At 40.7% G+C, this 21264-nt stretch overlaps 1 protein-coding gene across 2 annotated transcripts in view; it reads right to left on the bottom strand.

Moving 5' to 3' along the window:
- Positions 1-431: 431 nt before the first annotated feature.
- Positions 432-21264, bottom strand: part of kcnn2 (potassium calcium-activated channel subfamily N member 2) — a 233654-nt gene continuing 212821 nt past the window's right edge. Inside the window, exons 8-9 of one of the 2 annotated variants that reach the window (XM_072583977.1) lie at positions 18004-18073; positions 432-1695 (exon numbers count right to left, since the gene is read on the bottom strand). In XM_072583977.1, the coding sequence (XP_072440078.1) occupies positions 1408-1695; positions 18004-18073 (358 nt within the window). In that variant the 3' untranslated portion in view covers positions 432-1407. Of the gene's footprint in view, positions 1696-18003; positions 18128-21264 lie in introns of those variants that run through there. The other variant, XM_072583986.1, reaches the window with a different exon arrangement.

Below are 21264 nucleotides of genomic sequence, written 5' to 3'. Positions count from 1 at the left end.
TCAGGAGGTGGAGAAGTCAATGTTTCAGGTGTTGCCCTTCATAGAATCCTTTGTTGGAATTTAAAATCTGTTTGTATTCAACACAAATGTTATTTAAAAATAAGAATTCCAGTGCAACCTAACTTGTAATCTTAACATTGAGGAGCATAATGGACTATTTTAGATGACATTCTCAAGTAAGGTTTACAACCTGATGACCATAGGCAGTACTAACATTGTTAAATTTTAGTGAAATATTATAATGCATTACCATCTTAACAAATAATTTACAACACTTCCTAAATTGACCCAAAAATAAAAACATATTAGTTGTCTTTATGGGTTAACCAAACCAAATATGTACTGTTGGCATCGATCAGAGTTTCATGTGTTGTTCAGCAACAGATGCTACAATGTCTTCTTCCTGGAATAAAGAAAACTAATTACAGGATACAATGCAGAATATGAGCAAAGCTCTTTCCCACTACCAATCTCAATTCTCTCTCATTAAGTATTTCTGTTTTCCTTTTCTTGCTCTGGTTCTTATCCTCAATTTTCCAATCCTCAGATAGGGCAATGTTTTTGCTGTTCCAACTCTGCAGATGATCACTTCTGCCCTGGGGCATCTAATTCCAGCAAAACGCTTTCTATGTTGCAGGTACTTATCCTGACAACATTGTGATGCTGACAGTTATTGAATGTACTTCTGCAGCATACATTGTATAGTTACAGCATTACTACGTGGATCTCTCTGTGCTTTCTATGAACACTCCCTTCTTGAATTTTTCTTACTTCTCTTTATTTATGGATTTAAGATAAATCACAAGCTAGTAGATAAAGTGTGCATGATAACTAATAAACTCCACTGTAACAGTCTGGTCTTAACAGTCTTCTCAATAAATATGTATAAAACGTTTCATTTCTTTTAAATTCTGGGATAAGGTGAACATTGTTTATGTTTAACAATTTAATAAACGGTGTTCCTCATTTGTATTTTAAAAAGCATTATTTATGTAATATTCGCATTTGGAACAAAGTACATTTCCTTGTTCATTATTGGTTGAGCACCTGAGTTCTGTTACAGTTGTGCCCATGAAGTGAAGGGCTTAAACTGACCGACCAGAAATATCCAGAAAGTTCTTTTTATTATATTATATATTAGTAAAGTCAGTTGAAGTGCGTGAGTAAAAAGTCAAGTAAATTGTACAGAAGAAACAATCTAGATAGCAGGATCGGTGCATTCACTGTGCAACTGAAGGAGAAAATTCACTCCTTTTGGCCTAAAATATTTTTGTCAGGTTCCCTGGATTCTGATATCAGAACCCAGATGACACTGTTTAGTATCGTTAGGGCTTTACAATAAAAGCTAAAATATCAACCATATGATGGCAAAAAAAAAGTTCGTTCTTGTGGTTAAAATGTTCACTTCTAGCTACTTTCCGATGAAGTTGGTGGGGCTGTCGAAGAGGACCTTCTCCTTCTGGTCGATGAGCGTGACCGCTCAGCACTGCAGGCAGTTTGGTGGACATACTGTTGCATCTGAGTTTCAAAGAACTCCCTCTGCTGTTGGCTGATTGACTGGCTAATCAGACCAGGCAGAGTTTGGATACTCCCTATTAATGTCTCTAACTTATTTTCCAATGTTACAATCCTTTTCTCAAGGTCTTCGCTCCTTTCGTTTAGGTCTGAGATCATGTCGTACATAATGTTTTGCGTCTAAAATGAAGGGAGAGAACGGAGTTAGAAGCTTTAACATATGTTTTGCATTTTCTCAAGACAATTTTTTTCCCAAATTAATAGGCATCATTAAGTCATCTCTATTCTAAATGATCTGCTATTTCAAAAATGTAGTGAATGATGTACAAAAAATAAACAATGTCTGTTTAACAGTAAATCGTAGTACAAATTACTTTTCAGAAGGTCAACAGAATTGGTCACAATGTAATTAATAAATATCACGCTGACAAAAATACCTTGTTAAGGTTTCTTCACCTGTCAGGTATCCATATTGTAAATTCAGCACGAAGAAAATTCTCACAAGTTCTAATTCCAATTCTTAACATTGACCTTTCACATATTAATTACAACCACTGACATAGTCTTTCTTTTAAAGGCAATATCCCAGTTTGGAAGGAAATGTGTAACTATAATGATTTGATAAATCTTCAAGCAATACTTAAAAAATATAGCAAATATAATTCAAAGATATCAGATCTAACTTCACGTAAGTCATATTTATTATTCGTCCATACAATGGTCCAAAGGAATGAAGAATATAATAAAATGAATTGACAGATTTTATTGATTGGGCACAAATAAGTAAGAAGTATGAATGGACAACTCATCTTATCAGCAACTTCTAAACAAAATGAAATTGTAATGTTAATATCTTCCAAAATCTTTTAATCCCAATTCTCTTCAGCATGCCCTTCTTTGATCAATCTAAGTAAGAAGTCAACTTCTAACAACTATTATAAATGCACTGTCATTCTGTTCCAAAGCAATTCTGGGGACATCTCCAGTGGTTCTCCAATTAATGTATATATACATTCAGCAAGCCTCTTCAAAAATCTTTAATTTGACCAACTTGTTCATCAACTTTGCCATTGCTGAAATGAAAGTGAAATCTTAATAGGACTTTCTTTGTTTCCTTAGGTGAGTAGAAAAAAATTCTTGCAATGTTCAACCAATTCCCAATGAGGCAATGTGTATATCAGCGCTTGTTTTCCTGATAGCTGCCACAGTACTTAGAAATTAAGGCAAATTATGGTGTCAAGCGTAAAGGTTGGCTGCATCCTGTGCTTTGGCTAACGACTCCTCTGTGCCTCCCAGAAGCATAACAGTAGTTCTCACTAGCATCAGTGGTATAAAATGTTAGAATTTGATTAAAAACAAATATATAGATTGTTTTCGGGTACAAAACAGTTTGCCTTGTGTCTTAAAACCAGTGGTGGGGCACTTCTGCCCAAACATTATTCAAAGAGATCTCTTCTTAAAGCCAGAGAGATGTTGGGGTGGCACAATGGCTCAGTGGTTAGCACTGCTGCTTCCCAGCACCAGGGACCCAGGTTTGATTCCAGCCTTGGGCAACTATCAGTGTGGAGTTTGCACATTGTCCCTGTGTCTGCGTGGGTTTCAATTGGGTGCTCTGGTTTCCACCCACAGTCCAAAGATGTGCAGGTTAGATGGATTGTCAATAGGAAATGGTGGGATGGAGGGGGTGGTCTGGATAGGATTCTCTTTGGAGGGTTGGTGTGGACTTAATAGGATGAATAGTCTGCTTCCACACTATAGGCATTCTATGAATAAAAATAGAAGGAAAGTGCCAAAACACTTGAGGCTGAAAGCAGCCAATGGAGCTGGAAGAGGCAACCAAGAGAAGCCAGTGGGAAAAAAGTCAAAGCAATGATTTGAGATACCATTCTTTAGGAATCACATCAAAGCATGAACTCTTTGTTCAACAATATCCCCTTGCCCATTGCCAGAAAGCTGATAGTTCAAGCAAAACATGCATTCAATTTGTTACATACTACATTTATACAAACTGTAACAGAAAACATCAACCATGTGAACTCCACCAAAGGTACACTTTAACTGGAAACACATGCAGATTGTCACCATCTCGATTCTCTTTGTCAAGACAGGTCATTCAATCCCTTGAGCCTGTTCTGTCATTCAGTTAGCTAAGAGCTGATTTGCATCTCAACTCCATTTACCCAGGGTTGTTCCTACAGATTTTATGCATGTTCTGATGCTTTCCTTTGCTTTACGTGAAGTTCAGATACATGTGAAATATTTAACCTCTAATTCTGATATAAAACTTTTGGGATGATTGTTTCATTTCGCTACTTATACTAAAATTCTCAGATGGACCTACTTCAGGCTGCAGTTCTACTGTAACTACATGGATGTTGGGACATTTGCCTTTGCTGCCTTTCTGTCACATGTATTGATTTCTGAAGGACTGCCTGGAGCTTATAATTGACCTGTTGTCGTAAGGTACAGCTGCACAATAAGCTTTGTTTCAAAAAGCAATTACATAGTAATCTGCAATTTGTTGCTCAGCCCTTCACTTTAAAGTAGCATATTATTTTCTGTAACACTTTTTTGTTTTTCAATCTCCCTATCTCATTCAAATAGAAGTGACTGCCCTTGACATCAAGGCTGTATTTGACTGACTGTGGCATCAAAGAACCCCATCAAAATAGCAGTCAATCGGGGGCAAACTCTCTGCTGGTTGGGGTCATTCCTGGCACAAAGGGAGATAGGTGTGGTTGTTGGAGGTCAGTCACCTCAGCTCCATGACATCTCCGCAGGTGTTCCTCAGGGTAGTGTCCTTGGCCCAACTGTCTTCAACTGCTTCATCAATGAACTTTCCCCCATCATCAGGTCAGAAATGGGGATGTTACTGATGATTGCATATTGTTCAGCACCATTTGTGGCTCTTCATATACTGAAGCACTTTAATGTCAAATGCAACAAGATGTGGCCAATATTCATGCTTGTGCTGACAAGTAATATTCACAGTCGAGGGTGTGGTGCTGGATAAGCACAGCAGGTCAGGCAGCATGCGAGGAGCAGGAAAATCGATGTTTGGGGCAAAAGCCCTTCATCAGGAATCTCCAGCATCTGCAGTCCTCACTTTCGCCTAAGTAATATTCACAGCCCGCAAGTGCCAGACAATGACCATCTTCAAAAATAGAGAATCTAACCACTGTCACTTGACATCCAATTGCATCACTGTTGCTAAATCTCCCATTATAAACATCCTGGGGGTTACCATGGACCAGAAACTGAGCTGGATTAACTATATAAATATAGTGGTTACAAGGTCATGTCAGAGGCTTCGAATCCTGTGGTGAGGAACTCACCTCCAACTTTTTTAAGCCTTTCCATCATTTACAAGGCACAGGTAAAGAATGTGTTGGAATATATTTCACTTGCCTGGATGAGTGCAGCTCTGACAACATTCAAGAAACAGGACAAAGTAGCATCCTTGATTAGCAGCACAGCTACACAAATTCATTCCCTCCATTACTGATACACAGAAGCAGCAGTGTGTACCATCCTCAAGATGCACTATAGAAATTCACCAAGTCTCTTTAGACAGCACATCCCAAACCCACAAATACTATCACCTAGAAAAACAAGGCCAGCAGATAGATGAGAACACCACACCTGCAACGTCCTCTAAAAGCCATTCACCGTCTTGACTTGGAAATATGGCAGGGCTCCTTCAATGTTGTTGGGACAAAATCTGGAACTCACTCTGTAATATCTTTGAAGTGTACCTACATCAAATAGACTGCAGCAGTTGAAGAAGGTGATCCACCAACCCCTTCTCAAGTACAATTAAGGATGGATAATACATGTTGGTCTAAACAACGATGCTCATATCCTGGAATAAAGAAAGGTCTGACGGATGGCAGAACTCCTCCTGTCCACCATCATTCAAATTAGTGGAGTCTTGACAATCCATTGGGGTGGCGCTGGATATATGCTGCAGCTATGCAAAAAGTCCTAGCCAACAACATGATGCAACCAAACCGTGCTTCCGAGAGAAATGGAAATTGGTGTTGTGGGAAATTTTTAATAATAACTCTTCACAACCAATTCTAACTCTATTGCAGTTTTATGTGAATAAATTGCATTTTTAAAAATGTTTTCTTCATTCACAGTAAATCCAGGGTTTAATGCACCTCTCATTCTGTCGAGAATAACATACTTGAACAACTATGATCCACGTGGCAATAGTGTTCTGGCACTGGAAGGCAGTTTCAGGATTGTGACTGTGAAGGAACAGAGATATATTTCCATTTTGGATGGTACCTAGATTGGAAGGGACCTTATGATCAAGGGCAGATCACTGATAAAATAAATGAAGCAGTTGAAGATGGATCGGTCCAGAACACTGCCCTCAGGAATTGTTGCAACAATGAGCTACTGTAGAGAAGATTAGCTTCCAGAGATCATGAACGTCTTTTGTGCTTGGTAATATTTGAGTCAATGAAGTGATTTCCCCAGATTACCATTGACTTCAGGTTTGGTTAGAGTTGGATGGCTCACCCTGGTCAAGTATTGTCTTGGTACCAAGATTGGTCACTCTCATTTCCTACATGGAATTCAGCTATTTCATACATATTGGGACCAAGGTGATAATGTTGTCTGGACATGAGAGATAAGATGATTTGGTGGAATGCAAACTGAGCATCAGTGAGCAGGTTATTACTGAGTAAATTCTACTTGATAGCATTGTTGATGACACTTTCCATCACTTTGCTACTGATTGAGAACTGACTGGTAGGGTGATATTTAACTGAATTGGATTCATCTTGCATTTCATGGACAGAACATATCCAGTCAGCTAGATGTCAGTGCTGCAGCTGTACTAGGATGGCTTGGTTAGGGGTGTGGCTATCTCTGGAGCCATGTTCACCATTACAGCTGGGATGCTGGCAGGATCTGTAGGTTTTATGGTATTGGTGTGCTCAGCTATTTCTTGGAATGAATTAAATCAGCTGAAGAGGGACATCTCTGATGGCTGGCATCTCAGGTGGAGGCCAAGGTAGACTATCAACCAAACACTTCTGACTGAGAGTAGCTGCAAACACTTCAGTCTTGCCTTGAGTAATTATTGGACTAAATTCGATGCTAAGGTTATTTTAACTTCCAGTCTTTATCTGCATGTGGTCCTGCTGTAAATATGATGGTTACAGTTTCTTGGACAGGGTGGGAGATCAGCACTTCAATGTCAGGTACCAGCTGCAATATAAGGCTTCTGGTTACTCTTAATCTGCTGCCATTCCTTACCAAATCACCTCCTGATAAATATCACTTTCAAAATAATAAAAGCATATTCAAAAGGAAACTGGAAATCTGAAATAAGATCAGAGGATGTTGAAAATACTCAGCAGGTCAGGCAGCATCTGTGGAGAGAGAAATAGAATTAACATTTCCCGTCAATTGCTTTGTAACAGAACCTGAAAAGGTTAGTGATGTTACAAACTTTAAACAAGTACCAGCAGGGATAAGTTGGAAGTGGGAAAAGAACGAAAGGAAATGTCTGTAGTAAGGCAGAAGATATTAAGTGGCAAAAGGGATGATGTTGCAAGGCAAAAGGAGATGCTAATGGAACAGGCAAAAGAACAAAATATAGATCAATACATATAGAACGATAAAGCAGGAATAGCAGAATCATCAGGAACAACTGTCATTCACCAAATGAGGGCTAGTTTATGATTTGGGATTGTTGAACTTAAATATTGAGTTCAGAAGGCTGTCAAGTTCCAAATTAAAAATTAAGATGCTTACAGTGAAATTTACTGTAACAATGTGGGAGGTAGAGGACGGAAAGGTCAGAGTGGGATGGGGAATTGAAATGACAGGTTCTGGGGAAATGAAAGCTCTGGGGTCACATTGTGAATTGAGTGAATGTCACACAATTTGCATTTATTCTCCCCAGTGCAGGGAAGCAGCATATATGTTTATACTCAGCTGAAAGCAACATATATATTTATACTCAGCTGAAAGCAGCATATATATTTATACTCAGCTGAAAGGAGTATAAGTAAATCACAGATCTGGAAATGGAATTTGATGCTTTGAACTGTGGCTAAGAAGGTCATAAAAAGGCAGCACCTGAACTGCTGTGCTCTTCCAGCACCACTAATCCAGTATAAAAAGGTAGCTGTTGCATTTTCTGAGCATTCACTTATTGAGTAGATGAGTGATGCAGATTGGGGTGAGAATCCTCAATTGGGGAACTAGGAAGTGGCATTATCAAAGTAGATGTAATGGAAGATCTGGGAAAATGGAATGAAATTCTTATCGGATGGCTGTGGACAAAATATAGTCAATTAGTTGTGGAAGTGACAGGAATGGGATATTCAACCTTTTGTGCTTTCTCCAGCTTTCAATGAAATAATGGCTGATCTCTATTTCAACTGCACTATCCTTACAGCCCTTGATTTTTTTTAATATATAGAAATCTTCAAGCTCAGTTTTAAACATACTCAACAACTAAGCCTTTACGGCCCTCTGTAGGAAAGAATCCCACCATCCACTGAAGAGGAAATTCCTAATGGCCTGTCATTCATTCTAAGATTGTGTCTTCTAGATCAAAATCCACTTCTAAGGGGAAAAAACCCTTTCTAAACTGCTGTGGTGACCCCTGTAAGAATGGGTATGTTTGAATGAGATCACCTCTAATTCTTCTAAACTCCAGGAACCATCAGCCCAGTCTATTTAATCTTTCCACAAATGAAAATGTCTCCAACTCAGGAATTTGTTACACTGCTTTCCTGAGGTAAGGAGACCAAAACAGCACAAAATACACAATGTGATCTCACCAGGAACAAGAATAAAGATAGGATCAGGAGTATGTCAATAGCCTGCTCCGCTATTTATTATGATCATGGCTAATGAACCCCTTAAAGGCCAATATGCTATGTGACTTTTAATCTCCTTGATATTACTGCATGTTAATCCAGGAATAAGGACATCCAAAATTTCAACACTACCCCTCACCATTTAAGAAATACTCTGTATTCCTATTTTTCCAATCAAAGTGGATATTCCTCCACATTCTGTTCCAGCTGCCACCCTTCTGTTCACTCACTTATCCTCATCATATCACTTTGAAGCAACTGTGCACCTCCCTCATAGTTCCCACTCCCATCTCGTCTTTCTGCAAACTTGGAAATACTACATTTAAACCCCACATTCAAATGATTGATAACTGGTGCTCAAGCACTGACCCTGATGATACCCTACCAGTCGGAGCTTGCCAATTTAAAAAGACCTATCTGTCTCTTCTCTCCATTTTCTGTCCACTAATGAGTTCTCTATCCATGCCAACATATTCTATAATCCCATGTAATTCAGTTTTGTTCTTCTTGTATAGGATTCTTTCAATGCCAGGGTTAGAGGATTTGAGCTACAGGGAGAGGCTGTTTTCCTAGAGGGCATAGGTTTAGGGTGAGAGGGGTAAGATATAAAAGGGACCTAAGGGCAACTTTTTCACACAGTGGATGGTGCATGTATGGAATGAGCTGCCAGAAGAAGTGGTGGATGCTGGTAACATTACAACATTTAAAAGGCATCTAGATGGGTATATGGATAGGAAGGGTTTGGAGGGATATGGGTCAAGTGCTTGCAAATAGGACTAGACTAATTTAGGATATCTGGTCGGCATGGACGAGTTGGACCGGAGGGTCTGTTTCCATGCTGTACATCTCTATGACTCTCTGACTTTAAAAGCTTCCTGAAAATTTGAAAAGATCACATCCACTATATCATACCTCTTTACCAATTCGGATGGTTTAATCTTTTTAAAAGAACTCCAACAAGATTGTCAAACATGATTCTGGATTAGTGGTGCTGGAAGAGCACAGCAGTTCAGGCAGCATCCAAGGAGCAGCGAAATCGACGTTTCAGGCAAAAGCTCTTCATCAGGAATAAAGGCAGTGAGCCTGAAGCGTGGAGAGATAAGCTAGAGGAGGGTGAGGTTGGGGAGAAAGTAGCATAGAGTACAATGAGTGAGTGGGGGAGGGGATGAATGTGATAGGTCAGGGAGGAGAGGGTGGAGTGGATAGGTGGAAAAGGAGATAGGCAGGTAGGACAAGTCATGGGGACAGTGCTGAGCTGGAAGTTTGGAACTATGGTGAGGTGGGGGAAGGGGAAATGAGGAAACTGTTGAAGTCCACATTGACGCCCTGGGGTTGAAGTGTTCCAAGGCGGAAGATGAGGTGTTCTTCCTCCAGGCGTCTGGTGGTGAGGGAGCGGCGGTGAAGGAGGCCCAGGACCTCCATGTCCTCGGCAGAGTGGGAGGGGGAGTTGAAATGTTGGGCCACGGGGCGGTGTGGTTGATTGGTGCGGGTGTCCCGGAGATGTTCCCTAAAGCGCTCTGCTAGGAGGCGCCCAGTCTCCCCAATGTAGAGGATGTGCAAGTAAAACTTTGATGGATGTGGAAGGCTCCTTTGGGGCCTTGGATAGAGGTGAGGGAGAAGGTGTGGGCGCAGGTTTTGCAGTTCCTGCGGTGGCAGGAGAAAGTGCCAGGATGGGAGGGTGGGTTGTAGAGGGGCGTGGACCTGATCAGGTAGTCACGGAGGGAACGGTCTTTGTGGAAGGTGGAAAGGGGTGGGGAGGGAAATATATCCCTGGTGGTGGGGTCTGTTTGGAGGTGGCGGAAATGTCGGCGGATGATTTGGTTTAAGCGAAGGTTGGTAGGGTGGAAGGTGAGCACCAGGGGCGTTCTGTCCTTGTTATGGTTGGAGGGGTGGGGTCTGAGGGTGGAGGTGCAGGATATGGACGAGATGCGTTGGAGGGCATCTTTGACCACGTGGGAAGGGAAATTGCGGTCTCTAAAGAAGGAGGCCATCTGGTGTGTTCTGTGGTGGAACTGGTCCTCCTGGGAGCAGATACGGCGGAGGCAGAGGAATTGGGAATATGGGATGGCATTTTTGCAAGAGGTAGGGTGGGAAGAGGTGTAATCCAGGTAGCTGTGGGAGTCGGTGGATTTGTAAAAAATGTCAGTGTCAAGTCGGTCGTCATTAATGGAGATGGAGAGGTCCAGGAAGGGGAGGAAGGTGTCAGAGATGGTCCAGGTAAATTTAAGGTCATGGTGGAATGTGTTGGTGAAGTTGATGAATTGCTCAACCTCCTCGCGGGAGCACGAGGTGGCGCCAATGCAGTCATCAATGTAGCGGAGGAAGAGGTGGGGAGTGGTGCCGGTGTAATTACGGAAGATCAACTGCTCTACGTAGCCAACAAAGAGACAGGCATAGCTGGGGCCCATACGTGTGCCCATGGCTACCCCTTTGGTCTGGAGGAAGTGGGAGGATTCAAAGGAGAAATTGTTGAGGGCCAGTTCGGCCAAATGAATGAGAGTGTCAGTGGAAGGGTAATGTTGGGGACATCTGGAGAGGAAAAAATGGAGGGCTTGGAGGCCCTGGTCATGGTGGATGGAGGTGTAGAGGGATTGGATATCCATGGTGAAGATGAGGCATTGGGGGCCGGGGAAACGGAAGTCTTGGAGGAGGTGGAGGGCGTGGGTGGTGTCTTGAACGTATGTGGGAGTTCCTGGACTAGGGGGGATAGGACAGTGTCGAGGTAGGTAGAGATGAGTTCAGTGGGGCAGGAGCATGCTGAGACAATGGGTCGGCCAGGGAGGTCAGGCTTGTGGATCTTGGGAAGGAGGTAGAACCGGGCAGTGCAGGGTTCCTGGACTATGAGGTTGGAAGCTGTTGGTGGGAGGTTTCCTGAGGTGATGAGATTCTGTATGGTCTGGAAGATGATGGTTTGGTGATGGGGGGTGGGGGGGGGGTCATGGTCGAGGGGGCAGTAGATGCCACTTTCATAAATCCATGCTGGCTCTGCCCAACCTTACTGCTATTTTCAAATTGTTCTGTTATTGAGTCCTTTATTACAAATTCCAACATTTTCCTGATTACTAATATTAGGCTATTAGGTCTGTAGTTTCTTTTCCCACATCTTTCTTAAATGGTGGAGTAATATTGCCATCTTCCAATCTTCAAAGACATTTCAGAGTTTGTAGAATTTTGAATGATGATCTCCAATGTATCTACTATCACTACAACCATCTCTTTCAGAAGTCTATAGATCATCAGTTCAAGGGGATTTACTCACATTGAATCCGATTGATTAGATTAGATTATTTACAGTGTGGAAACAGGCCCTTCGGCCCAATAAGTCCATACCGACCCTCCAAAGAGCAACCCACCCAGACCCATTCCCCTACATTTACTCTTTCACCTAATACTATGGGCAATTTGGCACAGCCAATTCACCTAACCTGCACATTTTTTTGGACTGTGGAAGGAAACTGGAGCACCCGGAGGAAACCCATGCAGACACGGGGAGAATGTGCAAACTCCACACAGACAGTTGCCTGAGGTAGGAATTGAACCCGGGTCCCTGGCGCTGTGAGGCAGCAATACTAACCACTGTGCCCCCACCCATGAATTACGCTGGCACTTCCAAAACTATTATTAATACCTTGCTGCTCCTCATTTAGAATTAGTCCCTAGAATTGCCATTATTTCTGGGAGATACTTAGCATTTTCCACAATGAAGACGAACACTAAGCTCTTGTTTAGTTTCTCTGCTATTTCCTTATTGTCCAGTATTATTTATTTCTTGACTGCTTGTAATGGACTATTTTTATATTATTTCTTTTATATTATTTCTTAGTTTACTCTTCTTAGTTTATTCTGTTATCCACTTCCCTTGCTGGGTTTGTGTATCCTAAAGGAATGCATAAACCTTGCGCTAAACTAAAGGGTCACTGGGCTTGAGTCAGCACTGTAGCTGACGGAGCATATGACCACATCCGGTCTGTGTCCTGGGCTGTACAACCCATCTAAGACTATCAAATATAGGACAATCAAAGAGTTTGCAAATGACAGAAATGTTTTGTATATTATGCATGAATAATAATTTGAAAATAATGCATATTTGAAGAAAATGATATGCATAATATAAAGATATCAGGATGGATGTCCACTGTTGTGAATACAAAGGCTGCAACAATGAATAGGAATTAAATCCAATGAAGGGGGCAATCTTACCAGGAACGCAACAGGAAGGCCTCAACAAAGAGGGAGGGAGCAGTGATTGACAGGCTGCTGTTGGGGTGGTAAGGGTGAGAAGGTCCCTTTGGGACGTGCCTTGTTTGGGTTTTGTATAGAGTGGGGTGACTATTCCAGGCCGGCAGATCAAAGCCTCCCAGCACACGGCTGATGTCCCAGTTTTCTGCTCAGATTCGTTGTCACTGCAGAGACTCATGAGCATCTGTGACTAATTTAAACTGGCCTCAGGAGCCAAGGGAAATCGAGGCAAGAGTGAGGTCATGTTCTTTGGGAGGTGGGCCGGCTGATACTTTATCCCCTTCACTGTCAGGACAGATTACCTGAAGGTGCTGGGAATTAGGTTCGGAGGGGCTGGGGTATGTGCAAAAACTTGGGAGGAGCTTATCGCTAAGGTGAGGCAGATACTGGGCTTTTGGGATCACCTGTCCTTCTCCACTGCACGTAAAAACCTGGCCATCAGGTGTGAGGTACTCTCTCTGTTGTACATGGCGCAGTGCTGGCCCATTCCTAGAATCTACGCCATTGTAGTCACTGGAGCTGTCTTCCATTTCATTTAGATGTCTAAGGTGGACCGTGTCCACCAAACTCCACGTACAAAGCTCTGGATACATGGGGGAAGGAATGTCCCCAGTGTCACCCTCATCCTGATGGTCACCTTTGTGTGTTGCTGCATTACACTGTGTATAGACCATAGGTGCACAAACCCTAAGAGTCACTACGTACAAAGAACAAAGAACAAAGAAAAGTTACAGCCTAGGAACAGGCCCTTTGGCCCTCCAAGCCTAAGCCGATCCAAATCTACTGTTTAAACCTGTCTCTCAATTCCTAAGCATCTGTATCTCTCTTCACCCCACCTACTCATGTATCTGTCCAGACGCATCTTAAATGAATCTACCATGCCTGCCTCTGCCATCTGCCACTTCTCCGCCCAACTCTCCAGTCTATCTATGTTCTTCTATTCTTTGACAGTCCCCTATGCCTTCTGCTACTCCACCAATCTTTGTGTCATCTGTAAACTTGCTGATCATACCAACAATGTCCTCCTCCAGATCATTTATGTATATCACAAACAACAATGGCCCCAGCACTGATCCTTGTGGAACACCACTGGTCACCTTTCTCCATTTCGAGAAACTCCCTTCAACTACTACTCTCTGTCTCCTGTTGCTCAACCAGTTCTTTATCCACCTAGCTAGAACACCCTGCACTTTCTCCATTAGTTTACCATGGGGAACCTTACCAAACACCTTACTAAAGTCAATGTATATGATATCTATAGCCCTTACTTCATCTATCAACTTGGTCACTTCCTCAAAGAACTCTATTAAGTTGGTAAGGCATAATCTCCCCCGCACAAAACCATGTTGCCTATCACTGATAAGCCCAATCTTATCCAAATATAAATAGATTTTATCCCTCAGCACTTTTCCCAGCAACTTTTCCACAACTGATGTCAGGCTCACTGCTCTGTAGTTACCCGGAATATCCTTACTACCCTTCTTGTACATGGGGACAACATGAGCAACCTCCAGTCCTCCGGCACTTCACCCATGTTTAAGAATTCTACATTGATATCTGTCAGGGCCCCAGCTATTTCCTCTCTCGCCTCTCTCAGCAACCTGGGATAGATCCAATCTGGTCCTGGGGATGTGACCACCTTAATAACATCTAGCCTACCCAACATGTCTTCCTTACTTATATGTACTGAGATTCTATCTGTCTCCGGTATTGTGAAGGATGGGACTGGCCTTGTTGCTGCAGAATGCTCCAAGTTGTTGGATTGTTCCACATCATGGAGAAACTTGCAAAGAAAAACACTTTGACCACAAGTCCATCAGACAGTGATCAGCACATAGTGTCCTCAAGACTGTAGGAAAAGGAGAAGGTAGATCCTATCGAGTTGTTCCCTGAGCAGAACTGTCAAAAGCATTTGGCAGAACGCATCATCACAGAACTTTCCAACAATCACCAAGGCATCGCTTGGCTCATGGTGAGAAGTGCACTAGCTGTGAGATCCTTCATGCATGGCTGGACTCTCTGTGCCACTACACACTGCCCTTGTAGTGGGCAGGGAGTGGGGGAGGGGTTACAGACTGTCATACATCTCCCTCCGGAATGTGCCTTTACAAAGAAAGTCTGGAGAAAGATGCAGTGGTTTTAGTCTAGGTTCATCGAGTGTAGCTCCATGATGCAGGATTCTGTGCTATATGGTCTGTTCCCCAGGATACACACCGAGACAAACATCACTGGTGCCTGGAGGACCATTAAGTCAGTGAAAGGTGTTCTTTAGTCTTCCTAAAGCTTGTTGGTCTTCTAGAACAAGGAGTTGATCCTGACTGAATGTAGCAGACTAGCACATTCCAAGGTGGGGGATTATGTGCTAAGAAATGCACTAGAGCTTGGGGCCACTGCGTCTAAGGCACTGTGGGGAAAGACCACCCTCTAAGGTCTTTCTGCCAAAGTTACATGGGGTCCCTTCAGTTATTGGATTCCCCCCGCTTAAAATATATGTAAATAAAGTTGGGTACAAATAAGAAATGCCTTCAGTTTGGTTGATGAATAGAGTCAAACTCCAGTGTTTGTTTGTTTCTTTATATGCTACCGTACAGAACTGAACTGCTTTAGTGACTATGTATGTATACTGTACAAATAAATTATGAATAAAGTATATATTTTTTTAAATAAACAAAGTGGATACAAGGTGCTCATGCAGAATGTAACCCTTTGCCTTATTGACCTGAGAGACTGGCCTCCAGTGTACACCTGTCAGCCTCACCAAAAGGTAAGGCCCATTCCCCACTACCGGTAAAGTACCAGCAATGGGAGGGAGTAATCATTAATTTGCTATTAATGAGCAACATTGGGCCTCAATTGGCCCAAGGGGGCATGGACTCACCAGCACCTCTCCCACCACTGCTGGATTACGTAAATATTAAGAACAGTGCACCTGCCATCCCTGTTGATTTTACAATGTCCCACCTCCCAACCCACTACTCAAGGATATAAAGGTATTGTAATTAGGAGCAGGATGATACCATTCAGCCCCTCAAGGCTGTTCTGCCATTCAATAAAATAATGGCTGAACCGATTATAACCTCAAATCCATATTTTTGCATATGCCAGATAACTTTTCACCCTCTTGCTTAATAAGAATCTATCCACCTCCACCTTAAAAATATTCAAGGACTCTGCTTCCCTTTTCAGGAACAGTGTTCCAAGGCCTTGTGACACTCAGAAAATGTTTTGCATTTTTTGTTTTCAAAGGGTAATCTCTGAGTGATTCTTGTACAGTGACTCTGAGTTTCAGATGCTCCTGTAACACGGGACTGTTAAACTCTGATCATTTTGTAACATAGGTAACCATTACTGAAATCAAATTCATACATTTGTGCTTAAAATTTTGATAAGTTTTAACAACCTTTACTGTATCTTTGCCAGAAGTGAAAAAGCTATCGAGCCTTCACTTAGTTTTGCTCCTTAACCTTGTAGGTCACATTTGTTTTCAATGTGATATGGATTGCTGCCTCTACTCCCGTTTCAGGCACTGAGTTCCAGACATCATCACTCACGAAGTGAAAAAGATCTCAGCTATCCTCTAAGCTTTATACTAATTATTTTAAATTTGTGCTTGCTCACCTTTCTGCTAATGGAATATCTCCTTCATTCCCACTCTCTATAGACTCATCATGATTTTACACACATCAATTAAATATTTCTCAACCCCCTTATTCCAAAGAAAATAATCCTAGCCGATCGAATCCTCATAACTAAAATCTTTCATACCTGGCAACAGCACTGTATATCTTCACTGTATACTTGTTAGTGTAATTAGGTTCAACCTGTCATATGTACACAGTACTCTGGCATAAGTGCAGAAAGTGCTGGAGAGTCAATGTGAAGAATCATTGAATCATCAATTCTGTTTCTGTCGCAACAGATGCTGCCAGATCTGCTGAGTTTCTCCACCACTTGCTGTTTTAACTTTAGATCTCCACCATCCACTTATCCTTCTCGTGTTTTAGATAGTTCCAGCATTACATCTCTGCTCTTACATCCAGTGCCTTGATTAATAAAGAAGAATATAAATTTCCAAAATCCCATATTTCCACTTTTCACCAGGCTTAAAGCTAGAACATTCTAGCTTTTAACTACCATCTCATGGGACTACAGCTTTCTGCTGTGGGATTGCAAGATTACCTGTAAAATTTCATTGGACTTTAGCTTGGCTTCCTAATAACCAAACAACTCTGTTCTATTAAGGATACCATGGATCACTTGACAAGACACATAATTCAGTACTGTTTTTCTTGCTTACTTTTCAATTCTTCACCCTAATCAGAACAGAGAAAACTGAATGGTTGTAAGCAAATCAACTTCAAAATGAGACACTCCTCAAACCTCCTTTTTGGTGTCAATACTCTTCCAGATCAGAATTACTCAGTCTTCATTGGATTGAATCAACTGTTGTTAAATGGTCAGAGTTAGGCTGTAGTTTTAATTCCAGATTTTTATTGAATTCAATGTGCCATGGTGAAATTCAAACCCACAAATTTTACAAATTTGGAATTCACAGAAATCCAAATTCAAATTCCTGCCTGATGAGTGCTCCCATTTGGTGAAAATTCTAAAATATACCCCTACCTAGTTTCCCAGCAGTTAGAATTAGCTAATTTGTGTTTACTTCTATGTTTTTTATGTGTCAAAATATGTACCCAATACCCAGATCCAGTTCTTCTTGGATTCTGTTTGACCTCTGATTAAGATGTAAAATATGTGTCTTTAGATCGTTGAATTTCTCGGTAGGACCTTACCATATTACCTAAAAGGTTTTAAGCAGAGATCTGTTTGAATTCTTTTTTAAGATAAATAGCACATGTTTTTATGAGTCATCCATTATTAAGGACAAAACAAATATCTTGTGGAATTCCCCAATGCCTAGAGCATGTTAATTAGCTTGACCTGCTCCAGCAAAGCCTAACAAATTAATGTTACACCAATATTCCTCAATGGAAACAGGTATTTTTGTAATTGAGCATTTTTTGACAGTATTTTCTTTACTCAAGTATCCATACTGAACTGTACCTATTTGTGTGAAAGATCAGTTCCCACAATTGGAGAAAAAAGAATGAGCAATATGATTGACACTGGTGAAGTATGAGGGGAATGGGATAAATCATAGCAAAGTACAAATTGTTACAAATTTCATCCATTTACTTGTTTATCTGAAATAAACAAATGTACTTTGTGATATCTGCATAAAGTAAATAATCAAAATGTTAGAATTACAGAGATAACTCTTTGAGATGGTTAGGAAAACAAGCAGAACAGTATCGGAGCAGTAGTTTAACAATTAAAACAAAATCAGAAGTGCAACATTTTAAGCAACTTCAGCAAATTGCCATCAGATCCGACTAACCTTAGCAAGGTCCACCAAAGTATTTGCCTGATCATTTAATTTTCTTTGTTCCATTTTTACACTTCGTAACCTGGGTGCAACATTCATTTTAGTTGGTCAGTTTCATTTCATCTTTCAATGTTATCTTCAAAAAAGAACATGCAGTAAAATTCACCAGAGCAAACAACCTTCATGAAAAATGAATTTCTTACTTTTAACACGTCAAAACCACTCATTTGTCTGCGAAATGAGAAGCATGCTTCCTCAACATGGAAAAAAAGAACATTGGCAGCAGAGAGAAATGTATGCATTTTACATTATATTAGCTACAGTTAAAGATGAAATAAAGTAACAATAAAAACAACTTTACAAATGTTATACCAAAGCTTAGGCATTTGTTAAAAGCCTAAGTATCATGACCAAAAGACATAGGATGGAAGAAGATCGATCTCAGACTATCCCCAAACCTCTGCAGGTTTTCCATCGGAGCCCAGTGCCCATTTCTTGAAACAGTGCATTTAACTGGAATCCCAGGGATATCCAAACCATTATTTGTTATATCATAGAATATTTTAGAAGGATATGTGCATGCATAGAATAAATTTGGATTAATAATACTTTTGCAATGTGCTTTAAAAAGCTGAAGAACGACTGTACAAGGAAAAAAAAGATTTCTTACTTTAAACCATGTATTCTGAACTCAGCCCATTTATCCATGAACAACTACTTCACTATATCTACCCTAACTCAGATTCCGAAGATGCCCATTATGTAATTCTAACACGATTAGTTACTTTTCACATTTTCCCTCTAGACACTGGTAATGAGTTGCCAATCTGAACTCTGAAAATTGGGTTCGCAATACCCGAACTCCCTTCATTGAGGAGTTCAAACTGATGCTTGTAATTAATATATAATTAAATTAACTTATATTTCCAAGACTAACATTTCTTTTGATGATTTTGATGATTGATAAAACTCATGATTAAATTCGCTGCTATGAACCTCAGGATCATGAATCTACACATTCGAATTCTATGTCAAAAGTTTGTTGCTTCTTCCCATTTAAATTATTTTATTAAATGACCAGGTGGAATTCAAGGCTTAATGTTTGACATAAGAAATTGCCAGTGGAAATCAGGGAATAGAACAAAGAAATATAACATTTATTGAATTGCGTAGCCCTGATCAGAAGTCCTTTACAACAATAATTTTATTTCTATTAGTTGTTTGAATTCTTAATAGAAGTTTATTGAATTAAATTTTCCCTTCTGCCAGAACATAGTGACTTAACCCAGCAGTTGGCCAAATCAAATCCAGATGCAGTAATTTCTTATACATCCATTTGAGAACCCCTTTAAGTGGACATATGAAGTATTCCTATGTCTATGTGGCCTGATACTAGTCCTGTAAAAGTTTGAAATGGATTTGATTAAGGGAAACTTATATCCAATGTTACTCAGTGATAAGTGAAATTCCTATTAAAAAGGAAATATTTTAAACTTCTTGCAGCTAAAGAGAGTGATAATGTTTTGAAATTATTTTTCATTAACCTGTCGAACCATGTTATGATACATCTCTCGGTAGGTGGGACTCAGACCCAAAATATAAAAGCAGACTTAATGACACCTTCTTTGTTTCACAAAAGCCCTCAATAACTTGATTCAGAACAGCAACATCTTCACTTAAATTAATTACGTGCAACACACACATCAGTCTACTTCTAAACATTTATAATTGGATTAATGTGATCCAATGCAACTTATGATATTAGTTTTGCCAATGTAGCAAAATGCTGAACACATTTCTTCTGTTGAATATTTCTTGGAATCATAATTAGAAAGTGTTTATTAATTACTGTATTGTTTTGGAACACAAGGTGTTTAATCATCTTTAACACTATTTTTATACATTAAGACAGTAATTGCAGGAAACTAGATTACAACTGAATTATTTTAGCTTCGAAATAAGTTATAATCTCATATCTGAAATTTTACAATTATTTCAATTAATGTGCTCTGATAATTGTTTGCCAAGTTATATATTTTCTCATGTTTTTGAGTGTCATACCACACTTCTGACAGTAAATTTAATTTGTTTTAAGAGACAAGAAATAATCAAGCCATAAGCCCTTTACCTTAAAGAATTAGGGGTTGGCATTTAAGCCTTGATGGGACTGGGATCAGAGCTGAATGAGAGATAAAAATAGCGCTGTTGACAATGTGCTTGTTCCCTGGTTCCATCCCACCTTTGAGTCATTGGGAATGAGGCAGGAATGGAGGTGTGGCAGCACTACCTTTCTGTACTTGTAAGGTAGACAATTGAAATTGTTAACAGCTTCTTAAGGCCAATTAAATGCAGCAAATAGGATTTTCCAGTTGGCCTCCTAGTCCCCACAGGTGGGAGCCCAGGGGCTTCCCCTGCCTGTCTGGGTGTTCCAGGCTCTCATACAGAAGGGCTCCCCTCACTCATGTTCCACCACTCCATTCCCAACCAGAGTCACACTGCAAAAGTTACGTGGTTATTTTAAATAAAACATTGGAGAGAGGGTGCCTCCATTTTCAAGCATTCTCTCTCTTATTCATCTTGATGGTTGCTTTTCAGAAGCCCATTGGTAAAATTTTGTGCTAAGTATCTCCTCAAAATGTATTCATTCTTCAAATTAAGATCAAAACTTTTGCTTTGTCTCCATTTTCTTTACAGATTCATAGCCCTTGAAATAATTGGAGTAATAATAATTGAGGTTTCTAATTATGGGCAGATTGGAGAGGCTTTGTATGGGTCTGCTCCTGGGCCTAGCCAGGCTGGCGAGAAACATATCGGGCTGAGGAGGGGCCATTTATGGCGATTGTCTGTCCCTCTCCTGCAGCTACATTCATGCCCAGGTTGCTTGGAGAAGAAGCACACCGTATCCATCAAAGCTTTCAATGCCTTTAGAGAGAGGTGGGCACCACAGCGCGGGGGGTATAGTGCTTATCTCCCCTTCCAACTCCATTTTGATTTAGCCCCCTCCCTCTTTCTCTACCTGGCCCTCATCTTTGATGGTTTTCTTTTCCCTTAATGGGTTTTACACACAAATTATTCAAGTGCAAACATGAGTGATTTGCTGTTAATAGATGAAAAAAATTCCATGGGTGACTTGTTGAAGGGGAAAAAGAGTTGTTCAGTTGTGCATCAAAAGACTTTTGGATATAAAAGGAAGAAAAGGTGCTCTTGTAATAGATTACTGAAATGCTGATGTACATGTAGTGCAGGTACACGCAGGACCTTAGCCCAGTGATG

This window comes from Chiloscyllium punctatum, chromosome 2, assembly GCF_047496795.1.
Source record: "Chiloscyllium punctatum isolate Juve2018m chromosome 2, sChiPun1.3, whole genome shotgun sequence".
Lineage (NCBI taxonomy): Eukaryota > Metazoa > Chordata > Chondrichthyes > Orectolobiformes > Hemiscylliidae > Chiloscyllium > Chiloscyllium punctatum.
The sequence above is the reverse complement of the archived record's forward strand: the minus strand, read 5'-3'. Positions and strand labels throughout refer to the sequence as shown.